Source organism: Glycine max, chromosome 8, assembly GCF_000004515.6.
Source record: "Glycine max cultivar Williams 82 chromosome 8, Glycine_max_v4.0, whole genome shotgun sequence".
Classification (NCBI taxonomy): domain Eukaryota; kingdom Viridiplantae; phylum Streptophyta; class Magnoliopsida; order Fabales; family Fabaceae; genus Glycine; species Glycine max.
In genome coordinates, this window is record NC_038244.2 from 11,402,297 (window position 1) to 11,429,530 (window position 27,234).

Sequence of the window (27,234 nt, forward strand, 5' to 3'; positions counted from 1 at the left end):
TAAACAAATAGAATACAGTCAAACATGTGGGATTCATAGAAAATATACAATTTCAGAGTTTCCCCTGGCACACTTACACCAGTACATTAAAAACCATAAGTCATAAATCATAATCTAGGTTATTCCATTTGTTCCAATAAGTTTTACTTATTAGCACCTTCCAGTTCAATAAAGTATAACATAGTTTCATGTCATTAAAAGAAAACCATGTCCAATCACATAGGTTATCATAGGTCAACTAAAACAGTTATCATCAATAAACAATATTGATAAGTATATAATGCAAAATAGTAGTTTAAAACTTATTTAAAAAATCTAACTGCATACATTACGATATTTGTAACTTAATATCCGTGCCAAAGATAAAAACATGATGAAGTACCTATCAGAAGGGTCCCTTCCAGGCATTTCCACAAAAAGATCGTGATCACATATTATTTGTAAAAAGGTAAGTTTGCATTCATGAAGTACTGATTGACATACACCAGAGAACTTGTCAAGATATAATGATACCTGCAGTAGACAATTAACTTCGCATTAATCATAGAATCAAAGCATGGCAAGCAGTCATGAAAAAAATACCAAAACTTAAGAGATAACACTTCCAACCAAAACAAGATTTAGCGTGCACAAGCAACCATATCACAATCAAAAAATTTACAAAAAGAAGCATAACCCGTATATTGTCTCAACTATACCACAGACAAGATACTAATATAATGAACATAATACTAAATACTAAGATACAATTTTCCTGAATCCTAATTATTATATTTTCATGATACACAGTACCCACTAGACCGCAACACAACAACAAAAGCTTTACCAGATATTATTCACCATGAAATCCCTCTTAATAATTTCCTCTCATGTCCTTCTTAGTCACCCTTTACCCTTTTTCACAGGGTTTAAAAAAAATGCAATCTACACTCCTCACTGGTGCTTCCAATCAACTTGTTTGCACATTCATATCCCTAGCACTCTTCTTCAAGCTGTGGAGCATACAATTCCTATGAATCAAACTTATAATAAAGATAGCTTATCAAAAGACCTCTATATAATTTGGTAAAAAAGACCTACTGGTAGATCATTTGAATTGACAATTAGTATTGATGTCTCAAAATAGGATCTTCAGTATGATAAAAGTGTCAATCTACTACAATTTGCTCACTGCTCGGTAAACTCATGGAAAACAGCAATGAATGCTATAAGCAGTAAAGATTGGTTATCACTGTTGGAAAAAACCCAAGTCCCATATCAACCAGAGATAAGGCCAAGATAGAGTATACAAGTGAGGGGCAACCCTCACCCTATGAGCTAACTTTTGGGGTTGAGTTAGGCCCATAACCCACATTTTAAGATGATAGTAAAAACCTATCCTAGAACCATTAACGGGTGACCCACCATATTATTCACGCACCAAGTCCAAAAGTGTTCAGCGTGAAAGGGTGTATTGGGAAACACCCAAGTCCCACATTGACTAGAGATAGTATCAAGATAGAGTATATAAGTGAAGGACAATCCTAACCCTATGAGCTAGTTTTTGGGATTGAGTTAGGCTCATAACCCATATTTTAAAATGGTATTAGAGTCTATCCTAGACACATTAAATGGGTCACCCACCATATTATCCAGACACCAAGCCCAAAAGTGTTAGACGTGAAAGGAGTATTGGAAAAAATCAAAGTGTCACATCGACTAAAGGCCAAGATAGAGTATATAAGTGAGGAGCAACAACCTCACCCTATGAGTTAGCTTTTGGAGTTAAGTTAAGCCCATAACCCACAAACAAGTGTCAATTGTGTGATTTCCTCGTGTTGAAGATTCTTTAAAAAAATATTACACAAAATTGGTATCGATGTCCCCAAATAGGATATTTGCAACAATAAAGTGTCAATCTATTTCAATGTGTTTGGTCTCGGTCATCTCATGGAAAACAGGAATGGAGGTGATAAGCAATAAAGCTTGGTTATGACAAACAAGTGTTAATTATGTGATTTTCTCTTGTTGAAGATTCTTTAAAGAATTGTTAGTCAAATGAGTTTAAACTGGTGGATGTAATGTGCAAATTGCACTCCAGAACATGATCTAGCAACCCTTTTCAGGATATTAAGTTACCCCCAATAAGAACACAATACTCCAAAGGTAGATCATTTACTAGTAGTAGGATAACTAGCCCATTCACCTTGAATATCTAACAACATCCCAATCAAGGAATTTAGAAACTACACGATAACTATACTATTATTGAAAAAAGACTGAAGCAGATTTTCTAACAAATCTTCTGTATCTTCCAATCATTCACCTTATATTAATTTTCAACAACAGTCTTTTCTTCACCTTTCAGTTGGCCATAACAAATTCTGGACAGTCTTTCTCACATTGATTCATGCATGTATCACACGATCCAAAGCAATCTTTGATTCATAACAAGATATGCTGGTTTGCCAAAAAAACAAAATTGAACCAATTTGTGCCATTCGAATCACAAATCATGAGATTTTAACAACAATGGTCAAAAACACTAATTGATCCATAAAACAATCAAATAACTTTCATGTAAATTAGCAATTAGCATAAGTTAAATATTTCAAGACCGTGTACAGACACCGACAGAAAAAGAAACATCATTTGGTGGTTACAAATAGAAAGTCTTGTTTTATAGTTGATACGCATAAGCTATTCTTAAAATAGCATCCAAATATATAGAAACATGGAGGAAAAGCATAAATAACATACCAACTCAAAAATTTGCCGTGGCTCAATAATGGATAGAAGATCATAACAAAAGAAGGCCAAACTACTGTTCAAGCGTTTTGCCAGGCTTAAACCCTTCTTACAGCGCTCATGCACCTCAGTAAGAAGGCAATCATACAACTGCAATATACATCTGAATACCCCATCCTTCAACTGCATTGGAGGGATATCTTCACCTTTTCAACACAAAAGAAAGAAAGAATAAAATCAAAATTCAAGCCAGAATCTAAGCCAATTACGAGAGTAAGTAGTGCAGTGCTAAATTTTGATGTCATTAATTTTACTTTCAAATACAACCAAAAAAAATTAAAGACAACTTCTCCAGTGAATCAGATACACAAACAGTAATGGGGACAACCAAAGTATAGATAGTACTAAACTGTTAACTTGCACAACTGTAACTGTTAAAGTTAAATGAGGATGGTCCCTTTTCTATGGTAAGTCCATTTTATGGCAAAAGGCACTATGAAAAGGTGTTTGACCATGGGCCCACAAAACACATGGCTGGACAGGTACATGTAGACCCCTGTTTTCAAAGGTTGGCTAACCTCAAGAGGGTGCCAAGAAAAACAAATATGGACATATAGAGTGGAAACAGAAGTATAATAAAATAAAAAAGTGATTCCAAACAAATATATTATATTAATTCTCAAAATCAATACTTATGTAAGCTTCATAATGGGATCATAGGAAGAGATGCTCAGATGAAGGATGACCAAATAGATAGAGGTAGAGGAAGACCAATCTAAGTGAAACTATTAAAAAAGGCCTTAAATCTAAATGGGATGTCTAAAGATTTGGTTTTTGACACAACACAGTGCAACATTTGATCCATCTAGCTAAACCCCACCTCGCATAAAAGGCTTGAAATTATGAAAAAATACCTAAAACCCAAACTTTTATATTTTCTCATATAAATATATGTATGAGAGAGAGAGAGAGAGAGGGATGAGGGATCAAATTACATTGGTGAAACTTACACCAAAAATCACTTTATATAGAATGTGAATTTTATTGATCCAACCAGTGAATGATAACTATATTACCTTGATTGTTTTTATCGAATTTTGTCAAAATTGAACAGCAATAAAAAGATCAAACAAGTCATATTGGTACATGTTTTAAAAGTAGATATTACATTAATTTTAATGTACATGAATGAGGAACCAAATAGTTTTGAATTAAAAGAAATTTTGTAAATATAATCTTTGTGAAAGAAACTTATCCAACAAAGTTTTGACATAAAATCATCCGATTAAAAATTATTGAATGGTGTAACAATTGATAAAGTTACACTCCTACACACACACATATTTCATACCCTAACCAATTTAATACATGTGCTAAACAGGTCTGGCCTGGTTTACTGCTTTTAAATTTCAAACAATCCAGACAATGAGAAAGCCAAACAATTTTTAAAGCCAGGTTTCAGTGATCTAGTCCATAAACTTATGCTCATTTCCCCAGCTCTAATTATACCAATACTCTTCATAACAGGATAGCAAATATTAATGAATTATGTGGAGAATTGAAAAGGATTAAAATTTTGTAAGAGGACATGCATGATCAGATCATAAGCTTTTAAAGGTACCTATTGGAAGGCTGTGATAAAAGAGACGAGTCTTCTCCAATGCCATTGATTTAACAATTAGCTCCAGGAAAAACCATGCCATAGCCAAAACATCATCGTACACAGGTCCAACACGATACCCTTTGGCCTGCAAAATAAACCCTTTTTATTTACTAACCTGAAGGATGAAAAGTAGCATACATTTGAGAAATCCTGCTAATGCTAATTAACTTGTTTTGTTTGTTAATATCACTCAATAGCATGAAATTCATCCAAAATCCAAAAGTAAAACAAACAAGGAAGTCAAAATTAGGAAGCACATCTTGAATATAACAGTAACAAAGTACGTGTATCATGTACGCAAGGTTAGTTTAATTGTTGAAAAGGAAAGCTAGGGATGGCTAACTCAGTAATTTAAATATTTTATTTATATGCATGCCACTAATAAGCACCCATGTACTTGGGAACCCTTCCTTAAAAGCTAGCTGTGTCAAGGGAGGAGAACCAAGCAACTTAAATACTCCACCAAGCATCTCATACTACTCAATGTAGGACTAAGGTACCCCATACAGCTACAGTACCCTTTGAAGAGATTTTCCACTTTTTTGTACATTAGGGTAACCACACTCTCATGAGAGTAGTGTGACTTGAAGCTGCACGGAGTCACTACTAAAGAAAACTACATCATGTCATTTATAAATTTTCAAACAATCAGGGCCATACCACATCCCTATCATAGCAACACCTTTGAAGAGTTTTCATCCCGGTGGCTGTACTCTACAACGCTTAAGTCTGCCTTTCAGGTCAGCCCCTCCACAGGTAGTTCTCTCCAAGACACAGGCAACAAGCTCTAATACCAATGATATGCACCCAGGAACCAATGGGAGAGAACCAAGCCGCTCCCTTAAAAAGTTAGTTGTCAAGGGGAGAGAACCAAGCCACTTAAGCACTGCACCAAGCATCCCATACTACTCACCGTGAGACTTAGGCACCCCATAACACCCAAGTCCCTATCAGCCACTTCATCCATAGTTTAAGACATTCTTGAAAAAATAGTTATAAACAAAATTCAACTTACTGGGAAGAATTTACTGATTTTTGTGTGATAATTCAGATAATAATTCAAATCTCTTCTTTCTCTTGGTTATGACTACAATCTAAATCTTCAGTGACAGCTGTTATAAACTGATTACACCAATAATGTTAATTATTGGTTGGAGAACAAAAGTCTTTGGTTCAATGTAAAGAACCAAAAAAGGATAAGATGGACATATACATTATGTAACCTGTAAAAGAGAAGCTGCACATACAGAAAACAGCAGACCTGACAGTAACCTCTATAACCAAATAATATTAAGTGCTTGGTGCATAAAAACAATATCTGGAAACTTGAGAACTTGGAGTTGAAGCCCTAACAAACCAAATTAGCATATGCATGCACATGAACAAATAGCTTATTTCTAAAGCATAATGAAAAACAAGACAGAAGTGATGGTTGTCATTATTACAACAAACAAGGGGTAGAGTAATAAACAAATGATAATGAACTTGCCAGTACCTTACTTCGTGCCAAGCTTCCCCAAACAGTGGACAGTCCAGGATATACAGGCGGTTGACGACCACCAAAATCATCAAAGGCACAATCAACATAGTTGACTAGGAAATGATTCCTTTCAGCATCATCAACTGATTCCTGCTGCACCCTACATTAAACTCGCATTACAAATCATAGTTTTAAATTCCAAGAGTAAATTTCCAACAAGATTTAACAGACAACAATTGCAAAATCAGTCATATGTCTATTACCCCTTCTTATTTTCCATTTTGCATATCTGGTTACAAGAGTCGGGCAGATTGGCATGCCTATTTACTAATTGGATGTGACACAAATACCATGAAACTACAAGTAATAACACAGCAACGTATACTTCCTGGTTGCCCCAAAATCTCCCATTTAGAGTGTCCTTCCAAGAGGTTTTAACAACATACAATTTAAAAAAAAAGGAATCTTTTATCAAGATACTGAATTGGAAGTTCTTAATACCTCTATAAGTAAAGGTGTGTACAAATTAAGAATTTCAAACACAGGTAATGCTCATAACAAATAAAGTACTACAGTAAAGAGTAAAGATGTTCTGTTGGGAAGCCACCTTAATTGTGATCACCCTTATCAAGCCTTTGGGCAATTCTCATCTTACAAGCTGGTTTTGTAGGCATGAGTTAAGCCTAAATTCTAAGTACAGAATCAAAGAGCAAGTGCTCCTAAAACAAATGAATGATTTATATATGAAAATACTAAGGGCTGTTGGTTTGGGAAAATGTTTTCATGTTTCACTTTAATTACAAAATTGTCACCTTGTTTTCATTTTGTTTTTGACTTCAAAGATTTATAAAGGAAACAGGGAAAACAACTTTCTTTATTTTTTTCACTGTTTCATGTATTAACTTTACAAAACAGAAAACAAGATAATATTTTATGCAGTTAGCAGTGAAAAACAGGACACATTTTTTTCAAACCAAACAGCCTCTTAATTTGTTTTCAAACATCAAATACATTTTTATCCAACTTGGATCAAGTATAGGTAAAAGCCATACCTGGTTACAATATTAACCATGGCCCGAAACGCAGCAACCTGAAAACAATAGTAGAAAGGTGACTATAATGTAAGAAGCAAACCACATGTGCAATTAAAGGAGACTAGATAGAAAATTAAACCACCAAAATGTAAAGGAAAAACATAACAGTAAATGCGGCTTATTAGAGTAGTTTTACTCTGCTCTTAATTCTTATTTTATTTTCTATGTAAAGCAGTAGACATAGCTTTGTAGTGTGCCAGCTGCCATCTCCAACTAACTGATAATTAGTTGAGCACTCAGTTTGTTAGGTTAGTTAGGACTTTGTTCAGTCCTGTATATATGGCTCTGTTGTAACCTTTCACAGATTGGGTTGAATAATATTCATCTACATTTTACAAACACCTTTTCAGTTTTCTCCAAGTCTTTTACAGCTCCAAGGCACTTATTTCAAAAATGTGATAGAAAATGAACTAACTAATGTGCAAACCTGAAGTGTTTCTCCACCATTGCCAATAAGATGAAGTAGCATGTTAAGAATTGGGTGAAGAAACTGAAGTAAAGCAGTGGAATCAACATTCTTCAAACTATTAATAGCCTGTATCCAGAATAAGGGAATCTTAATTAAGCATTTGAACAAAGAAATCCAAAAAAAAATATGTATACAATATAAACAAACAAGCAGAAAAGAATGCAAAATCAGACAGTCAACAATTTGTTTACAAAATAACTAAAACCTAAAACTTTTCCAAAATAATTTACACAATATATTATGAAGACTTGGTCTTTGACATGATAATAGAACCTCTATGACCAAATGCATGTTTGGATTTCCATTTGTCCACTTTAAACAAACTTTTGAAAGGCTAAACTCAGTTTGGAAAGATGTTTGAATACCCCTGAAAGTAATTCCAGTACCTACGTTTTGGTGTAACTTGGGTTTCGGCCAAAAGCAGCTGAGGACATGTTTTTCATTCTTCAGTTTCCATTCAAAACATTAACTTCCAATTTTACCCACTCTTCAATTAAAATGTCATCACGGGCAATGAAGTGCTTGCTGCCACCACTGGGACTCACTTGTTTTTTTCATTCTTTTATTATCCATAGGTAATTTGATTAACTTTTTTTAAGAGAATTTGAGTAACTTCTTTTAATGAAAATTAATACTCCTTTTATTTGACTGAAATATTGTTGCATATATAATTTAGAGCATATTTCTTAATTCATTCCCTTATTTTATTATGTTATTTCACTAAAAAACAATATAATTATTAGTTTATATTCAATATTACATTATAAACTTCATATCCTTTTCAGTAATTACACATTTAAAAGTACTTTTGATTAGTATTATCCAAACAAGTTTTATTTCATCAAACATACTTTTGAGGAAAAAATATCCAAACATAAATTGCACTATGTAAACTCATTTTTTTAGCAAACTTAAGTTTCTAGCATACTTTTAATTCAAACTTAGGTTTGGAAACTTTAATCCGAACATACCCCAAGTGGCTGCCAACCCCATTATAGCAAGAAAGGGTTGAATTTCAGCATATAAAGAGTAGGCATGAGCATTGTCCAAGTTTTAAGCCCTTTGGTGTGAGAAGGCGTGTTAGATGATAGATGTGTGCACAGTACAAAACATAACACAAGTCCCATCCTATGCTTGGTTCATTATATTTTTAAAAAAAAAGAACATGGATAGTAAAAGGTGATAGCACTTCATTCCATAAAAATAGGTGAACCAAATGGAACAAAACAAGACAATTCTATAAAATATTTTTATTGACAATAAAACCATGGCAGTGTATTTATCTTTTTTCTTTTCCCTTCTCCATTGGGACATTTGATGCTCAGATGGTGAGGTTGACCTGAGAGAGAAACGTTAACTTGTGATAGGAAGTCATGTTCATCTTTTCATTGTTTTATTGGACTGCTTTTAGAATCCATTAAAGGGGTGCTTTACAGATTTTATGCCTGTGTAATTAGGAAGGTTTGGAAAGGTGCTATATTTATTGAACACCTGACAGCAGGTCAGTGGAGAATTGAGATACCATCAAGAGTTGATATTTTTTTTTACTCTTTTTCTTTCCGTTAATTACCCTATCAAAGAAATTTAAGCCAAATCTATAAGTGTATCCCAGATGAGCTGTAAAAAAGCAACAGATATGTATTTCACTATAAAAATACAACTTAGCAACATATGTGTGAAAAATGATGAAAAGCAGAGAGATAACTTATGGTTTCCGACACCATTTTTCACTTTTGCACAACTGAAAACTATTTTTTTATTAAAAAAAAAAGGAAATGACACATCATAATCAAGCTGTTGGGAAAAACTCAAGTCCCACATTAGCTAGAGATAAGGCAAAGATAGAACATATAAGTGAGGGACAACCCTCACTCTATGAGCTAGCTTTTGGGGTTGAGTTAGGCCCAAACCCACATTCTAAGACAAGCACATCGCAAATATGCATAGACATGCAGAGTCAAAAAGATATATGATAACCCCTCCCATTCAAGAATGGAAATAAAAAGCAACCCCCAACAGTGAACTTCAGCATATATAAAATGATATCTACACGAGTCCAAAATAAACAAATGATAAGATTAACAACAATACCCAAAATCATTATAAAAAAAAAAAAAAAAAACAAAGCTAGGCAAGAATGATACCTCCAGAAGTTCAGAACCCCATGGTGGACTTGTTCGAAGAGTATGCCGGTCATATTCAAGAAAGAAATCTCTAATACGTTCATTGATAGGGTATAAAGACGAACACAGTCGCAAACGCAATCTGAAGACACTTTTCCCATCTTCCAAATAATCCAATCTCTCCTATAGTAAAATAAGAGACCAAATTATAGAATGACTTTAAGTTCAAAGATCAAATATAATAACAGAAACCAATCCAGAGCCACATAAAGTCAAGTGCAGTACAATACAATATTATGCATCACATTACAATTCACAAGACCAGTAACCATCATAACAAATTTAAAATAATTAGACAACTATATTATAAGTTTACTAATGCATTAAGCAGCACCCTAATAAGTTATGTTCCCTGTCTTTGAATATTTAATATCCTCTAAAATTGTGGGAATTTCAAACGTTATGAGCGGAGAGGTTTTGAACAATTAAATGAAGATCTCTCATCTTCTTCTCCTTTTTATAAAACTCTTAAACAAGAGGAAAGTTTAAGTAAACATTCCCGTCCTCCATCCAAACATACCCATTGGGTCACACTACCCAAAGAGAAAAGGGAGAAAAAGCAACAGATGAAAGTTAATTAACATGTATAGGTGTACAGTAATAAACACATACCCGTCCTGCATCCTGGAGATAATGAGGAACCAATTCTCTCATAATTGGAAGATTTATTTCTGACCGCAGCCTGTATAAAACGACAAAAGCATAAGCTGCCATATACCAAGTTAAGAGTATAAGTACATATTTGATAACAATTTTTTAGGGGAACTTCTCCTTAAAAAGCTCTCTAGGAAACTGGGGGGAAAGAAAAGAAAACTTTTAGGCCCCAAAGTACACAAAACCAGACATGCACCAAGTCTTAAAGACATAACTAGTTCTTACTATAGAAAAGGAAAATAGGAAGCGGCGAAAACATAAATGAAGAATCACAGTGGTGACAACATATTGATTATCATCTTGAGTGAAACCAGACCTACAAGAGAGGTATTATCATAAAAGATATTGTAAAGATTTCCAATACAATATAGGTGACTGTTTTTACTATTGTAAATAATACCTGTTCAGATATGATTCTGTTTCCATATTTCAGTTGAGTTATGATTTTGTTTCCATATTTCTGTTATTATTACCATGGTAGTCAAAATCGAGATCTTACTCAAGATCGGGAAGGGGAGTATGGATCGTATATTAGGAGATCGTAACATGGATCGTAAGATCCTACAAAATTTATGAAATTCACATATATGCACATAAAATCATATATGTGCATATGAAAGAGACAAGATGTCGGGAGGGGCAAGATGTAGAGGAGAAACAACAGACTAGGACTTAGGGGAGTAGACAGGCTTAGGAGAAAATAAGAAGCAAAAAGCAACAAAGATATGGGAATTAGCAAAACAGTTGGGGCCAACTGGAGTTGAAGACCAGGGGAGGATGGTGGAGAAATTTATGACAATGGAGGAGAGAGACAGGGAAGAGGCAGAGAAAGTGGGGAATAGAAGCCATAACTCATAAACATTATCAAATACAATGTGAGAGAGTTGGGGAAGGGGGTGAAATGGGCAGCAATAAGGAGATTGGTTAAAAAAAAGAGGGTAAATATGATATGTATCCAGGAAACCAAGAGGGTAAATATGATATGTGGAGACAGCATCAAATTCTGGGAGGACGCGTGGATAGATGAAGACGTCTCACTGGTAACAAAATACCCCAGATTGTTTCTAATCTCGTGCCAACAAAACCAATTAATCCAGCAGATGGGAGGCTATAAGGAAACGGAGTGGGAGTGGAACTTATCATGGAGGAGGTCATTGTTCGATAATGAGATACCAATGGCTGTTAATTTCCTAAAAGATATCAAAAGGAAGCCTATTCAGATACATAGAAGAGATGAGTGGGTGTGTAAGGCAGATCCAAGTGGGCAATACACGGCGCAAACTGCCTACAATCTAATGAGGGGGGCAGCAGTTGAGGGGATCCAGTATCGAGCTTTTGAGGAGCTGGGGAAGCTGAAGGTGCCAATCAAATTTGCAATGTTTGCTTGGAGGCTACTTAGAGATAGGTTGCCTACTAAAGTAAACCTTCACAAGAGACAAATAGAGGTCATGGATAGGAGCTGTCCATTTTGCAGAAGTATGGAAGAGGAAGTAGGACACTTGTTTTTCCACTGCAGTAGAATCATCCCTATTTGGTGGGAAACATTATCTTGGGTAAATAATTCTGGAGCTTTCCCGAAAGACCCAAGGCAGCATTTTCTGCAACATGGATCGATGGGGGTTGATGGGATTTGGGCAACTAGATGGAAATATTGGTGGTTGGCTGTGACTTGGACTATTTGGCAGCGAAGGAATAAGATGATATTTTCCAATGAATCCTTCGATAGCAACAAATTGATTGATGAGGCAGCTTTCCTATTGTGGACATGGCTGAGGAATTTGGAGAAGGATTTTTCAATGCATTTTAATCAATGGTCTAGTAACCTTAGAGCAGGGTTTATGTACCAGTAAATAACAAAAACATAGATTAGCAGTAGCTTTTAATACCATGTTGTGGCCTGCCTATGGCTCCAACCTAGACTCCATTTAGTCTGATTTGGAACCATTAGCATGGCCAATCAAACATTTGTACTTTAGTACTTCTGGTACTCAGTTATTTATATATAAATATCTATCTTTGCTGATAAAAAAAAAGTAACATAAATCACTATATCACACTTAAAAGACAGATAAACGAAGAAGGAATGCATCTGCTGCAAACAAAATCACACAAATGGCGTGCAAGCACTGCAAACAGAATAACAAAGATGGTGTGCGTGTGCTGCAAACAAAATCACAGAGATGAGAGAAGAATGTCTCGGGTGCAGTCCATACAAACAGAGCAGGAGAAAGATAATTTCGTGAGTGAAAGAGAACAAAGAGGGGATTAAGGGGCACGGTAATTTTTTGTTTATAGGGAAAGGAAGTGCGGTAGTTTTCATTTTTTGGGTGAAAAGGGGGCACGGTATTATTTGGACGCAGAGGGAATAGAAATTGGGCTTAAGTAATTAGGTTTCTTGGCCTAAAGCAATTCAGGTTAAAATACCAGGTCGCAAACCCTATCGGCAAATAACCTAGAAACAAACTTTGTTAAAAAGCGCCACAAGTCTCAATCTTCAACAGCGATACAGTGCAATCCGCCCAAATTGCAAGCCAGATGCAACACAAACTCAGAGATGAGAGACAAACAGCATTCATAAGGGGAAGGCATATGTTGCATGGTGTATTGATAGCTAATGAAGTAGTGGAGGAGGCAAAAAGGCGGAAAAAACCTTGCTTGGTGTTTAAAGTTGACTACGAGAAAGCCTACGATTCTATCTCATGGGAGTTCCTAACATACATGATGAGGAGATTGGGATTTTGCCCCAAATGGATACAGTGGATTAGGGGCTGTCTTCATTCAGCATCGGTGTCTATTTTGGTTAATGGAAGCCCCACTAACCAATTTATTCCACAAAGAGGCCTCAGGCAAGGGGATCCCCAAGCGCCCTTGCTGTTTAATATTGCTGTTGAAGGTCTAACCGTCTTGATGAGAGAAGTTGGACAAAAAGCGTTTTAGCAGTTTCCTAGTGGGGGAAAACAAGGAGCCAGTCATTATTTTACAATATGCTGATGACACCATTTTCTTCGGGGAGGCCACCATGGAAAATGTGAAGGCTATAAAAGTGATTCTCAGATGTTTTGAATTAATGTCAGGACTCAAAATCAATTTTGCAAAGAGCCGATTTGGGGCAATTTGGAAATCTGACCAATGGGGGAAGGAGGCTGCTGAGTTCTTAAATTGCAGCACGTTGTCCATGCCTTTTTCCTATCTTGGAATCCCAATTGGGTCAAATCCAAGATGTAGCAAGACGTGGGATCCTATCATTAGAAAGTGTGAGACAAAACTAGCTAAATGGAAACAAAGACACATATCTTTTGGAGGGAGAGTCACACTTATAAATGCAGTCCTAACAGCGCTTCCAATTTACTTCTTTTCATTTTTCAGGATCCCCAACAAAATAGTAGAGAAGCTGGCCAACATTCAACGCAGATTCCTATGGGGTGAAGGAATGGAGCAAAGGAAGATTGTGTGGGTCAATTGGGAAACAGTATGTCTCCCAAAAGAGAAAGGAGGATTAGGTATAAAGGATCTTTGGACGTTTAACACAGCGCTGCTTGGAAAGTGGAGATGGGAATTATTTTAGAAAAACGGGAAAATGTAGACCAGAATTTTGCTTTCAAAGTATGGTAGGTGGAGATCCCTAGACGATGAAAGAAGAAGCACATATTATTCTCACTGGTGGAAGGATCTTAAGCTGCTCAATCAACAACAGGAGACAATTGAACTTAAAAAGCAAATAGAATGGAAGGTGGGACGTGGAGACAAGATCAGATTTTGGGATTACACATGGACTGCTAAAGGCAGACCACTAATGGCAAAATATCATAATCTGTACCAGATTTCAAACCAACAACAAAAAACTATCAGCCTCATGGGGAGTCATAACGAAGCAGGTTGGGAATGGAACTTCAACTGGAGGAGAACCCTATTTGATAATGAAGTTGCAATGGCTGCAGAATTTATAGAGGAATCAGAACAGCTAACAATACAACAAAATGGAGAAGATTCATGGGTATGGAAGCCTGGTCCGAGTGGGAATTATACAACAAAAACTGCATAAGAGATATTGTCGAAAGCAACAAGGAGGGAAAATGATGATGGGACTTTTGTGGAACTGTAGAAACTTAAGATGCCACCCAAAGCAGCAGTGTTTGCATGGAGGCTCTTTAGACAAAGACTACCAACGAAGGTGAACTTGAGAAGGAGACAGGTGGAGATCAATGACACGCTGTGCCCACTGAGCAACAATATGGAGGAAGACGCAGCTCACCTATTCTTTAATTGCAGCAAAACACTCCCCTTATGGTGGGAGTCACGGTCATGGGTGAATACAGTGGGTGTTTTCCCATGAAATCTGAAGGACCATTTTTTACAACACATTAGAGGGACGACTAATGGAATTAAAGATATTAGATGGAAGTGCTGGTTGGTGGCATTAACATGGACCATATGACAGCATAGAAATGGGATAGTTTTTAAAAACCAATCTTTCAATGGCAATAAAGTGTTGGATGATGCAGTACTACTAATCTGATCATGGCTTAAAGACATGGAGAAAGATTTTGGAATGCATTTTAACTATTGGTCAACTCATTTGAGAGATGCTTTTGGGTAATTAGGAAAGGATGGCAGCTGCAAGGATTAATATGTAATTGTAGGACATTCGAAATCTTTGTTTTTTTTTTCTCAGCAAAAATAAGAGATATATTATAGATTAGTACCATAGGTACTTAAATACATATAGAGGATGGGTATGCATCAGGTTTTGAATGCTAGACAACAAATACTAAGAACCTGACTAAACCCATAGTAGAAATTACAAATGCCCTGCACAAGTTATTGAAAATCCTGCATCTATCATCATTCCCTAATTATAGAAAGCTTCTTTGAGATAGGAGGACCAGTGACAGAAGTGCAGCGTGAAATCCTTCTCCATAGCCTTAAGCCATGACCATAGTAAGAATATTGCATCATCCATCACTTTGCTCCCATCAAAAGATTGGTTTTCAAAAACTACCCCATTTCGATGCCTCCAAATGGTCCATGTTAGCACTACCCACCAGCACTTCCATCTTCTACCTTTGATTTCAGCAGCAGACCCGTTAACATGTTGCAAAAAATGATCTTTTGGACTTTGTGGGAATTCACCCAAGACAAAGATTCTCACCATAAAGGTAGGGTTTTATTGCAGTGGAAGAATGAGTGGGCTGCATCCTCGTCCAGGCTGTTGCACAATGGGCACCTTGAATCATTTATCTCCACTTGTCTACTTCTCAAATTGGTCCTAGTTGGCAACCGATCTTAAGATTCCATAACTCCACAAAGGTCCGATCTTCAATAACCCCCCTTATTGCTCCCACCAGTAATTGGTATACAGTTTTCGTTGAGTAGTTCCCACTCGAATCAGCCTTCCATATCCATGAGTCTGCCCTGTTTTGATGAATTGTTACATGTGCTAACTCCTCAAGAAATTCTGCAGCCATACCAATTTCGTTTTCAAAAAGGGATCTCCTCCAACTAAAGTTCCACTCCCACCCTGCATCTTTTTGACTCCCCACACAGCTGATGAGTTGTTGCTGCTGGTTTAAGATCTGGTACAGCCTTGAGTATTTTGACATTAGTGGTCTACCATCACCTGCCCAAGTATCCTCCCGAAATCTGAATTTATCTCCGCGTCCCACCCTTCCATTCTATCTGATTTTTAATTACATCTGTTGGCTGCTGTTGATTAATCTGCATGAGATCCTTCCACCAAGGAGAAAAATATCTACTCCTTCTTGCATCGTCAAGGGATCTCCAACCGCCATACTTGGAAGTGAGTATTCTGGTACACATCTCCCCATGATTGTGAAACAGCACCCACCTCCACTTTGCTAGCAACGCTGTATTAAATACCCATAAATCTTTTATGCTGAGGCCACCTTTAGTCTTTTGGAAGACACACCATTGCCCAACTGACCCAGGCAATCTTCTTTTGTTCCAAACCCTCACCCCATAAAAATCTAAGTTGTATGTTGATCAGCTTGTCAATAACTTTGCTAGGTATCCTAAAAAAGAAAGAAAATAAATTGGAAGCGCTGTTAGGTCTGAATTGATCAAGGTGACTCTCCCTCCAAAGGAAACGTGTTTGTGTTTCCATCTAGCTAGTTTTGTCTCACACTTCCTAATGACAGGATCCCAGATCGCACTATGTCTTGGGTTTGTCCCAATTGGTATACCGAGATATGAAAATGGCATAGACTGCATACTACAATTCAAAAATTCAGCCGCTGCCCTCCTCCATTGGTCAGATTTGCAAAGTTGATTTTAAGCTCTGATGTAATTTCAAAACATCTGAGGATGATTTTTATGACCTTCACATTCTGCATCGTAGCCTCCCCGAAGAAAATGGTATCATCAGCATACTGTAGTATGCTTACTGGCTCCTTATTCTTGCCCACTAAAAAGTTGAAGAGCTTTTTATCCACTGCTTCCCTCATCAAGCCTGTTAAGCCTTCTACAACTAAGTTAAACAGCAAGGGAGCTAGGGGATCCCCTTGCCTAAGGCCTCTTTGCAGAGTGAATTCATTAGTAGGGCTGCCGTTAACCAGAATGGAGACCGATGCTGAGGTGAGGCAGCCCATGATCCACTGTATCCATTTAGAATAGAATCCCAACCGGCTCATCATGTGTGATAAGAACTTCCATGAAACAGAGTCATATGTTTTTTCGTAATCAACTTTAAATACTAGACATGACTTTTGGCTCCTTTTTGCCTCCTCCACTACTTCATTGGCTATCAATACACCGTGCAGCAAGTGTCTACCCGTTATAAATGCAGATTGTCTCTCGTCTATGATATCCGGCATTACCAACTTCAATCTGTTAGCAAGTGTCTTGGCCACAATCTTATAGACACAGCCAATTAATGAGATAGGTCTGAAGTCGTTGAGAGATTGTGGATCTTTCAGTTTGAGTATTAGAGCGATAAAAGAGGCATTACCACCCTTAGGGAAGATACCGTTAGCATGGAATTCATCAAGAAACCTAATGATATCAGGTTTTAGTGTCTCCCAGAAGTGCTTGATGAACTGTTAGCATTGGGAACCAGCTGTGCACCCAACCTCACTATGTATATTTCATACCTCTGGTACTCTTTAGATATATATAATTATTTTTGCTGAGCAAAAAAAAAAAACAAACAAACTCAGATGATGGAGAGAAGATCATAAACACATATGAACTTACGCTCCAAAACATGATTTCGACTACCATGATTACACTTGCTTAGTTACTATTTTTATGTAATTGATTCTGATTGTATTATCCCTACAATTAAGAAATAACCCTTGTATTCAATTCTGATCATTATAAATAAAGAGCTGAGGAATTATTCTCCTCAAGCCATCAGATCAATCTAAGTCCTCATATCCAAGGTTGTGCACATTAGGTAACTTATGCTTCACTCATTGTACATGAACACATGCAAAAGGCTGAACAACTTTTCATATTGCCAATTTGAACTATAAGTTAATTTGGTCATGTATAAAAATATCAGAAAAGAAATATAACCAGCATGCCACACAAGTACAAAAAGAAGAAAAGCTTTCAAACTCATCAGATGTCAAATTTTAGATCCAGCCTTGCCATCAACATTGTGGTCATTAAAATTGTAATTGAGACTCCTATGGTAAGAAGTACATTTTGGTTTCACTGTGCAACAGCAACCGGCCAAGAACTATCATTAATTAATAAAATAAACATTAAAGTCTAACCAAAGGAAAAGAGATCAAATTAAGAAAACATACTGAGCATGGGAAGATAAAGGAAGTGCTGCATATCCAATTACCACCTGTAAAAATTAAGAAGCATAATCAATTCATAACAATCAATATGCAACCCCAGACAGCAGCGGTAAAAGGAAGGAATGAAAAAACAATAAATTGGGTGGAAAGCAAAAATAAACTTACTGGCTTTGGAGCTTCCAATTTTGTTTGCAGATCAACATGAAATAGAGTAAATAGAAGGTGGTGCGTTGGTGTCCACATAGCAGGAAGGGAAAGTTTGATTTCATCATGGTAACAAGCAACCCTAGCTCCGACAGCAACTTGGGTGTGACCCCACTTTTGAAATGATGCATCGAGACCTGGATCTCTAGGATATATTGCCTGGGCAGATTGAGTCACACATAAGATGAAAGCATAGGACAATGACTTTCCTTAAGAACACAAAAATAAAGGTCATTACCTCCAATGGCTGCCTACGAATATCACCATCATCCTCCCTGAGTTCAGCCCGTAAAAACAAATTCCTTTTCCTACCCAAACTTACAGTCAACGGATACACATACAGGCAGTGAAAAAGTTGCAAAAAAGGCTCGTTTCTTGTTGTAGTGCGGAAGTCAAAAGCATGGAACTATATGTTAATCAATATAGAGCACATTAGCAGAGGCACAGCATGTATAAATAGAATTACTTAAAACCACAGTATCACAAAATATCTTTACCACCATAGCAAAATTAAGCACTTTTGGCATTATTATATTAACCAAATACAACATAGACTAGCAAGATGCAAATATCCCTCATGAAGTGATCAACATGAGAAGTGACAATTAAGAAACACCAAGGTTTTGAAAATTAGGTCCTCCTCGAAGTGGTTCAAGATTATACACAAGTTCCTTTTCTCCTACCATTAATTAGAAATAAACCATTAAAAAATGAACCCATAGCACCAGATATGTCCAATTTAACACAATTCCAGTATGTGCACCCCACATTATTAACAATGCATTTTGGTATAACAATGGAAGAGTTACATGCTCTTTATTTACTCAACATTGATAAAACTTGACACTTTGATAAAGTACACCATAAAGCTGTTTTCATGATCATACACTAAAATATCCATAGTTACCACTATCTTCCTTGCGAAGACTCCAAGTCAAAAGAAAATATCAACCACGAACTCAGCGATACAAATTCACTTTTAAGATCAAATTTGTTATTATTAATTCCTTTAAAAAAGTTAACTCCATTGACTAACTAAAGGCTGTTAACTATGTCAAAAGACAATACTTACATCATGGGCATTAAAATCTGAATTTCCATGTTGATTTGCTCCATTTCCCAAAACTGGAGATACTACCCTGAGGTTGCTACCCTGAGGATCATCACAACCATTACTAGGGTACTTTCCAGACAGTGAATCCGCAATTCGATCCCCTTGGTCAACAGAATCATTGGTTATACTACCACTTTCTGACATGTTTTCCAAATCAGCCTGGGAAATCTGGTGCTTTTCAATTTCCAGCCTCAAAACACCTTTGACAGGTTTGTGCACCTTACGTTTAGGATCCTAGATATTTTTCAAGAAATACCAGCAACAGAATAAATCAGTATGAAACACTAATTTATTTTAATCATAGCAGTCATATAAATGTCTTCTCAAGAAAAGAGAAATGCAGTTACCCAAAGCTCAAACTTGATAATGTAAAAAGTGGCACAACATAGTGTCATATAGACCAAACACAGATTCTCTGATTTGGAAACCCAAACAATAATGCCAATTAAAAACAAAGTTGAATTTAATATTAAATAAAACAAACATTAGATCACAAAGGACAATGCAATCACAATTTAACATTCAATCAGATGGAGGAACAGAAAACAAAACCCAAATAAGAAGAAAAAATCAATAAATAAATATTTAAAGCACACTGAACGATTGTAATATAGTGCATATAAACAAAAACAATAAATCAATAAATAAAAAAACCCATATAAGAGGGGAAAATCAATAAATAAATATTTACTGCATAAAGAATTATTGCAATGTAATGCCTCGTGTAAATTGCCAGTGTCAATAATATCACCTTAAAAGTGCTATAAATAACAGCAAATTTAAGCCAGAAATTTTATTCCTTCAATTCAGCCACTAACAACAAAAGCAAAATCAGGAAATCTGAAGCGCACACCTGAAGTGATTCCTCAGTATAGCTTTCTTTGACTTTATTTAAGTTTGAAACCTCTACTACCACTGAATTTCCATTAGAGTAACTCAGCTTTCCATCTAAAGAGATTTTTGCACTAGTCTCAAAAACACCTTCATGAGAACTTGAACCAGATATACTAGGAGCAAGAGGGCTGCTAGGGGAAGCAGGCCCTACTGAAGCTGCACCAATACTGCTATCAAATAATGATACGATGGTCCATGCAAAGGACTCTTTGTAAGGCATGATTTTAGACCACACCTGCAGTTTTTGCTTTTCTCTCTCAGTCAAGTGCACCTGTAAAGTGAAGTAAATGTTAAAGCCTAAACAATTTCCTAAAATGTATCATCCCAAACAAATAACAGTCACCCTGTAAATTATAACCTAAAATAAGCAAGCATCCACAGTCAACAAGAAAAAATTCACAGAACTTATTTACTACTAGAAAGAAAAAAAAAATCCAACGTCCAAGCCAGAAAATGCATATTTACACCCTGCTTCTCCCTTTTCAACTAATAATTTAAAATCTTGTAACCAACATCCTATGAACACCTGTTCAAAATTAAAAAAAAAGTGTCTTCATTTTTTGAAATGTTCAAGCCCAAAAAAGAATCTAAATGAATGAAGTAGAAGATGAAAGAAGAGAAAGAAAAAAAGGCTTAATAATGTTCTTAGTTGAAAGCCTAGTTGAACTGCTGAAGGGCCTAGGCTCACTATCTTATTTAATGTGTTTCTTATAGAAGCATATGGTTTCATTACATCTTTCAAGTCCCACATAGGACAAATCACACTCTTGCTCTCCCGTTACACTCCTTTCCTTATCCTTTTCCCAGTTTTGCCTAAATAAAGTGCTGATCCCCAAATCTAACTTGTGAATCAGACATGTCCGCAATTCTGGAGATGCCATTGATCGCAATCACCTATGTAAACTTGTTCTAGTGTGATTGGTTGATCCACTGCTGATCAGAAGGCCCACTAATGGAAGAAAAAAAGGGAACTTAACCAATTTTGAAGATCCACTTAAAAGAATCCAAGCCCTATTTCTTCCTCCATTCCGACTTGTGTCTTCTTGTTCCAATCTGCATCATCTTCAAGTTCAACCTTGTCTTTTTCTGTTTCTACTAGGCGCTTCCTGATCTGCCCGTTATATTATCTTCTATGGGTGCTGGTTCAGCTGCTTTTCATTCAATCAAATTACGAGATTTTACTGCACAATCTAATGCTTATGCTATTATGCTGATTCAAATTGGGTTTTTCTTCTTTGTTTTACTTGTTGCTTCTCTTGCCCTCTATGTTTTGGTGCTTGGGGTTAACAGAGTGCTAGTGCAGCTGCTGCTGGTAGCAACCCAGGTGATGCTGTGAGTGAGGGTCCTTAAATGCATAAGAATCCAATTGGACATAGGAGGTGGAAGCATATTTCAATGGACGGAGATGCAAGGAAAAAAAAATTAAATACAGCATTACAATCATGAAGCATCATAGGCCATAGGGTTTGGACACAAAGGAGGTTGTAGCATGCAAATTTGTTACTGATGAAGTGAAGACAGAAATGTGAGCAATTGCATCGCCGTTGCAAGAGAGATTAATCAAGAAATCCAGCACCAATGATGTGCATATAAATTTGGTGAAAAAAGAGAAGGGAATGATGTGGTACAATGTTCTAGAACTACTTTTAAAAAAAGCAGAGTAAGCACCCAATCCATAACGAATTACATTTTTAAGAAGAATTTGACTGAGGAAGCATGTCAAGAAATTGGTTCTTTTTTTCTACAATGCCATGCCATACCATTCAATGTGACAAGACGTGATGAATTCTATGACATCTTGGAATTGGTTGCAAGACATGGCAGTGATGGCACAGGATTTAAGCCACCATCCTATCCTGAGATTAGAGTCAAATATTAGAATCAACAAATGAATTTGACCATGGAGGCTATTGAAGAAAATATAGCTTATTGGAAGAAAACGGAATGCAACATCATGATTGGTAGATGGAAGAATATTAAGGAAAGGAAGACCATATTAAACTACTTAGTGAACAGCTCTAAGGCTTTGTTTGCATTAATGGATAGGGGAATGGAGAAGAATGAAATCAAGTTTTAAAGTGCACCTTTGTTTGGATAGTATAAATGGGATTGTCTATCACGTGCCCATTCAAACATAACCTATTAAATGCTTGAAATAACTTAAAAAATCACGAAATGAATTGCTTATGTTTAGATATAATAAATACTTTCTTTCACAATATAAACTTCCTAACTTTATCTTCTTATCCAGTGTGCATGCCTCCATGGCACACAATAAAAACCCTGTACTTAAATTGCAATGCATCAAAGACCCCCATTCTGAACCCCCCACCCCAATTGATGGGGGTATGGGATGGAATCAGCACTTTTGATCGTTTTATTTGTTTGTAAAGAAGTTAATCCTTTACTTTGTGTCTTCCTCCCTCTGCAAGTGTATGCTTCTTCCTCCCAAAGTTGAAGACATCCAGCATCTACAAACTAGGCCATTCTCTCATAAGTATGCCCTCTCTTTCATCTTTGCAATAAATCTTCCTTGAAGGAATTTTTTTAGACTATTGAGTTGACCATTTTTTTATTCCCCCCATTGTTTCACAAATTATTCCTAAATACCCACATTCAATGACACAAAATAGAGGGATGATAAATCCCGAATCCCAATTTATTGTTAGTTGCTTTTTGCAATAGGGGCCACCCACTTCAAACTCATTGCTTACTCAGCTCAACTTTTCAACAAGTTAACTGGGTAGAGATGCACAAAAATGAATACACAAATTTGAAGAAAGGGACCAGGAAAAAGCATCAAGTGAAATAAGAATAATAAGTTCATGCAATAACTGTTACCATGTTCCATCATAAAGTATCCAAACAATGGGGACTGGAATTTTTATTCTATTTCGTTCCCCATTAAATATCCAAACTAACCTAAGAGAACAGTCTTTTTGAAGCCTATTGATACATCTCACATATAAATAACAGCTAAATAATCTTTTATAATGGATGGCATTGTTGAAAAGATTGGTCAACAAAATGCAGTCCAATTTGGGACAATGCAACAAATTAAAAAGACTTGGGCTTAATATTAAGCAGTAAGTATAGACTTTGTAACGATTAAAGCTCAAGCTTTTCTTTTAAAGAAAGTAACCACCGCCCATCTTTGTTACCATTAAGCTAGAACCAATAATTTGTTAATAAATAGATGACATGCCCATCTTATGGACAAAAGGTGCTCCCATATACTGTATGTACACATGTAATAGCGGAACAGCAGCTCAAATTCTTGGCTAAACAACAACAACAAAGGAAGAAAAATGCCAATACATACTGGATCTTTACGTGAATAAACAGAAGCAGTAACCCCGCCTTCTTCAGTAGCATGCTTCTCTAACTGGATTAACAAACAAACTGAAGCAGATGGCGCATCTAAGTAAAAGACTGCACGAGGTTCACATGTAATTTTGGCCTGGAAAAAGCAAAAAATGGGGGGATGGGACCGAATCATTGTCACTTCAAAATCACCCATTGATTACATATATTTTAACAAAAAAAATTGTATTCTTACATTCTGCGTTTCAGTTGGCAAGACATGAAAGTAAAAGTCTTCTGATAACTTTTCTCTTCTCTCCCTATTGTACAAACAAATTGTACCATAAAAGGGCTCTACAAATTATGAGAACAAAAACAGAGCTCTGCGTCAGACATATAAATCCACTTTCAGCATAAACACTAAAAATTAAATAGCATAGCATTGGCAATGGCACAATGAGAAGAAGCAATTTGTCTACCACATTATCCCACCAATATCAACCACATAACACTCACCAGCCAATCCTGCTTGAAATTGTAAAGACTGAACTTTTACAGAGATCTTCATTCCACTGTGATGCCAAATAGAAAAGTATCGACAAAAAAACTCAGTTGGGAAAAAAAAAACAGGAAAAGAAATTGAAAATATACTCTACTAAGAAACAACATCTCACGAATGCCATACTGCGATAGAGGAGTTTCCGGTATCCTTTGTCCAAATATCAATGTCCTCTCATTTTCCCAATCAAATGCAGGCTCATAAGCAGGAAGGGGAGATTGACCAATATGCTGCACATTTAAGTCAATTAATAAAACCAAAATCAGTAACAATACCATTTCTACAAAACTTGAATCGTAAACTAGCACAGAATCTCCAATGGAATTAAAACAAGGAACCAAACTAAACCCCTATCAACCTTTGGAACATCTGAAGGCAGCAAGTCACCATCTACACCTTCCGTAAACTGCCTTCCCGAAGTACTAGGTATGTCATCATCATTAACTTCATCACCCTTCGTTTGCCTTGCCCCAGCAAGGCGCATTTCTGCATACACCAATAACTTTGTTCAAGAAAACAAAAAACTTGCTACAATCATTAATCACCAATAAACACAACCCAAACCCACCCACATTCTATTACCAGTGTTATGATACAGAATGCAGAAGCAGATATGATGAAGAAGCAGCAGAAGCAAAAAATATAAAAAATGGGGAAAAAAAACAAAAGAGAAATACCAGTATCACATGCTATTAGCAGTAATACCACAGTTAATAAGCACATGCACATGTAAAACCCATTTCATAATTTAAAAAAGTAAAAACAAAATTGATAAATGCAGAAGCTAGTATGATAGAGGAAAGGCAAAATTGTATTTACAAAAAAAAATAGGGCTTAAATATGTTTTTGGTTCCTGTAAATTAGGGATTTTTCATTTTTGGTCCCTATAAGTTCATTTTTCTAATTTTAGTCCTTGTTAGTTAATGTTTTCCCAATTTTGGACTCTGTAAGATATTTTGCTCATTTTTAGTCCATGTAAGTTTGCATTTTTCCAATTTTTGAACTTGTAAGATTCTAATTTTTTCATTTACAGTCCCCATAAGTCCGTGCTTACAAGAACCAAAATTTGAAAAACACAAACTTACAGGACTAAAAATGAGCAAAATATCTTACAAGGATCAAAATTGAAAAGGCACAAACGTACAAGGACTAAAATAAGAAAAATTAACTTAAAAGGAACAAAAATGAAAAAACGTTAACTTGCAGTGACCAAAAACATATTTAAGCTAAAAAAATATCTACAGCCTCTAATCACAAACACAACCCTAAACCCACCCACATGCTATTAATAGTGTTATGGCGCAGAATGCCCGAAGTCACAATGCAAAAGCTGATATGATAAACAAGCAAAAGTATGATAAACAAGCAAATGCAGAGAGAGAGAGACCAGTCTCAGTGTCTGTGTCACATACTATTATTAATTTATTGGCATTAACCCAGTAAATAAGCACATTCACATTTAAACTCCATTTCATAATTTAAAAAAAAAATAATCGCAGAAATGCATAAAGCTCTGTTTGGATAAACTCCACAAGCACTTATAGAAGAGAAAAGATAAGCAAAAATGAAATAAGTTTCTGCATAAGCTATAAAAATTAACTTGTACATAAGCTAATAATTTATGGAAGCAAAGCTCTCTCATATTAGCTTCTCCGAAGGCTTATTTTTAACTTATGCATAAACTAACTTTAGCTCACGGAAAAACTTATTTCATTTTTTCTTATCCAAACAGTCCCGAAGCTGATATAATGAAGAAGAAGATGAAGAAAAAGAAGAAGAATAGATATAAACACCGATTTCTGTCAATATCACATCACACATGCTTTTAATAGCATTACCCCTATTTTAATTAACCAAACTCGCATTTAACCCACATTTCAAAATTTCAAAAAAAAAAAAAAACGCAAACTAATGCAGAAGCTAATACGATAAAAAAAGAAAGCAAAGAAACTGGAGAGAGAGAGAGAGAGAGAGAATACCGGTTTCAATGTCAGTGTCGGGGCCTTCATATATTTGGTTATGAAACGACGGGGTTCCGACGGAGTCGTAGTGTCCGTACTTGTTCTCATCCTTGACCCAATCCGTGGTGTAGCAATGGACGAGCTCGTTGAGGTGCGGCCACTGCTCCAGATTCTCCTCGAACTACACTCAAAAACACAAAACAAAAAGCGTCACTTCAAAACGCACCGTTTCCAGCGAGGAGGACTCGGTTGTTTGTTGTAGCCGTTAATAACCTACCGTGTTGCGCCAGCGCGTGGTGGCGGGCGCGGCGGCATCGCGGCGCTGGCGGAGGTGTAGCATCGCAGTCGCAGCAGATCTAGGGTTTTGCGCGGGAGAGTGAGGGCGAGACGGCGTCGTTTTCGGGATTAGGGTTTAGAGAGAGAGTGCGCAATGTGGAGCATTGGCTGGATCTGAAAGAAGAAGAAGAAGATGCATTGCGAGAGAAAGAGAGTTGTTGAAGTGCAGAGAGAGGAAGGAAAAGAAGGAGAGAGAGAGAGAGAGAGAGAGAGAGAGAAAAGAAGTCAAAAGAAGTCCAAAGAGAGAAAACGCCAAAGAGGTTTCATATGTACACAGCAGGGAGGTGTCGGACCCAATGTCTCTTTCTTATTATTTTTTTCCCCCAACTTGTTTATTCTGCATTTCTGATCTGCTTTGTTCTTTTCTTTTTCGAAAACTTTTTTTTAGATAAAGATCATCAGAATTTAATGTTTTTTAATCCATAATAATATGAAAGACTTTTATATAATTAACTAATAAATAACGAATTTAATATTTATATACTTGGTATAAAACAGATATATTATCATTTAATTATAAATAATTATTTAAATTATTTTAAAAATCAACAAACTTATCATATATATTATTTATTATTTATTAAATATCATTATACAAATTTTAATACTATTTTGAAGTATTTGATAAGGTAGAATTTTTTTTTAAAAATCATGTTTTTTAAAATAAAGTTTATAAACTTTATTTGGTTGATTATTAACAGTTTTTAATAACTTTTTAGAAATCAAAAAAATTATACATATTTTTATCAATTATTTTAATTATTTATCACATTATATAATTTAAAAATAATAATATGATATTTTTATGATAAAAAAAGAAATATTAA

At 36.0% G+C, this 27,234-nt stretch overlaps 1 protein-coding gene across 1 annotated transcript in view; it reads right to left on the minus strand.

Moving 5' to 3' along the window:
- LOC100803721 (guanine nucleotide exchange factor SPIKE 1) overlaps positions 1–26,649 on the minus strand; it is a 33,358-nt gene extending 6,709 nt beyond the window's left edge. Inside the window, exons 1-20 of the mRNA XM_006585268.4 lie at positions 26,349–26,649; positions 26,090–26,252; positions 24,469–24,596; positions 24,237–24,340; positions 24,068–24,123; positions 23,808–23,905; positions 23,571–23,708; positions 20,208–20,519; positions 19,313–19,588; positions 18,479–18,646; positions 18,202–18,399; positions 18,040–18,083; positions 10,229–10,298; positions 9,578–9,739; positions 7,392–7,499; positions 6,923–6,960; positions 5,886–6,030; positions 4,349–4,475; positions 2,740–2,933; positions 383–513 (exon numbers count right to left, since the gene is read on the minus strand). Coding sequence (XP_006585331.1) covers positions 383–513; positions 2,740–2,933; positions 4,349–4,475; positions 5,886–6,030; positions 6,923–6,960; positions 7,392–7,499; positions 9,578–9,739; positions 10,229–10,298; positions 18,040–18,083; positions 18,202–18,399; positions 18,479–18,646; positions 19,313–19,588; positions 20,208–20,519; positions 23,571–23,708; positions 23,808–23,905; positions 24,068–24,123; positions 24,237–24,340; positions 24,469–24,596; positions 26,090–26,252; positions 26,349–26,411 — 2,723 coding nt within the window. The 5' untranslated portion in view covers positions 26,412–26,649. The remainder of the gene's footprint in view (positions 1–382; positions 514–2,739; positions 2,934–4,348; positions 4,476–5,885; positions 6,031–6,922; positions 6,961–7,391; positions 7,500–9,577; positions 9,740–10,228; positions 10,299–18,039; positions 18,084–18,201; positions 18,400–18,478; positions 18,647–19,312; positions 19,589–20,207; positions 20,520–23,570; positions 23,709–23,807; positions 23,906–24,067; positions 24,124–24,236; positions 24,341–24,468; positions 24,597–26,089; positions 26,253–26,348) is intronic.
- Between the last annotated feature and the right edge of the window lie 585 nt (positions 26,650–27,234).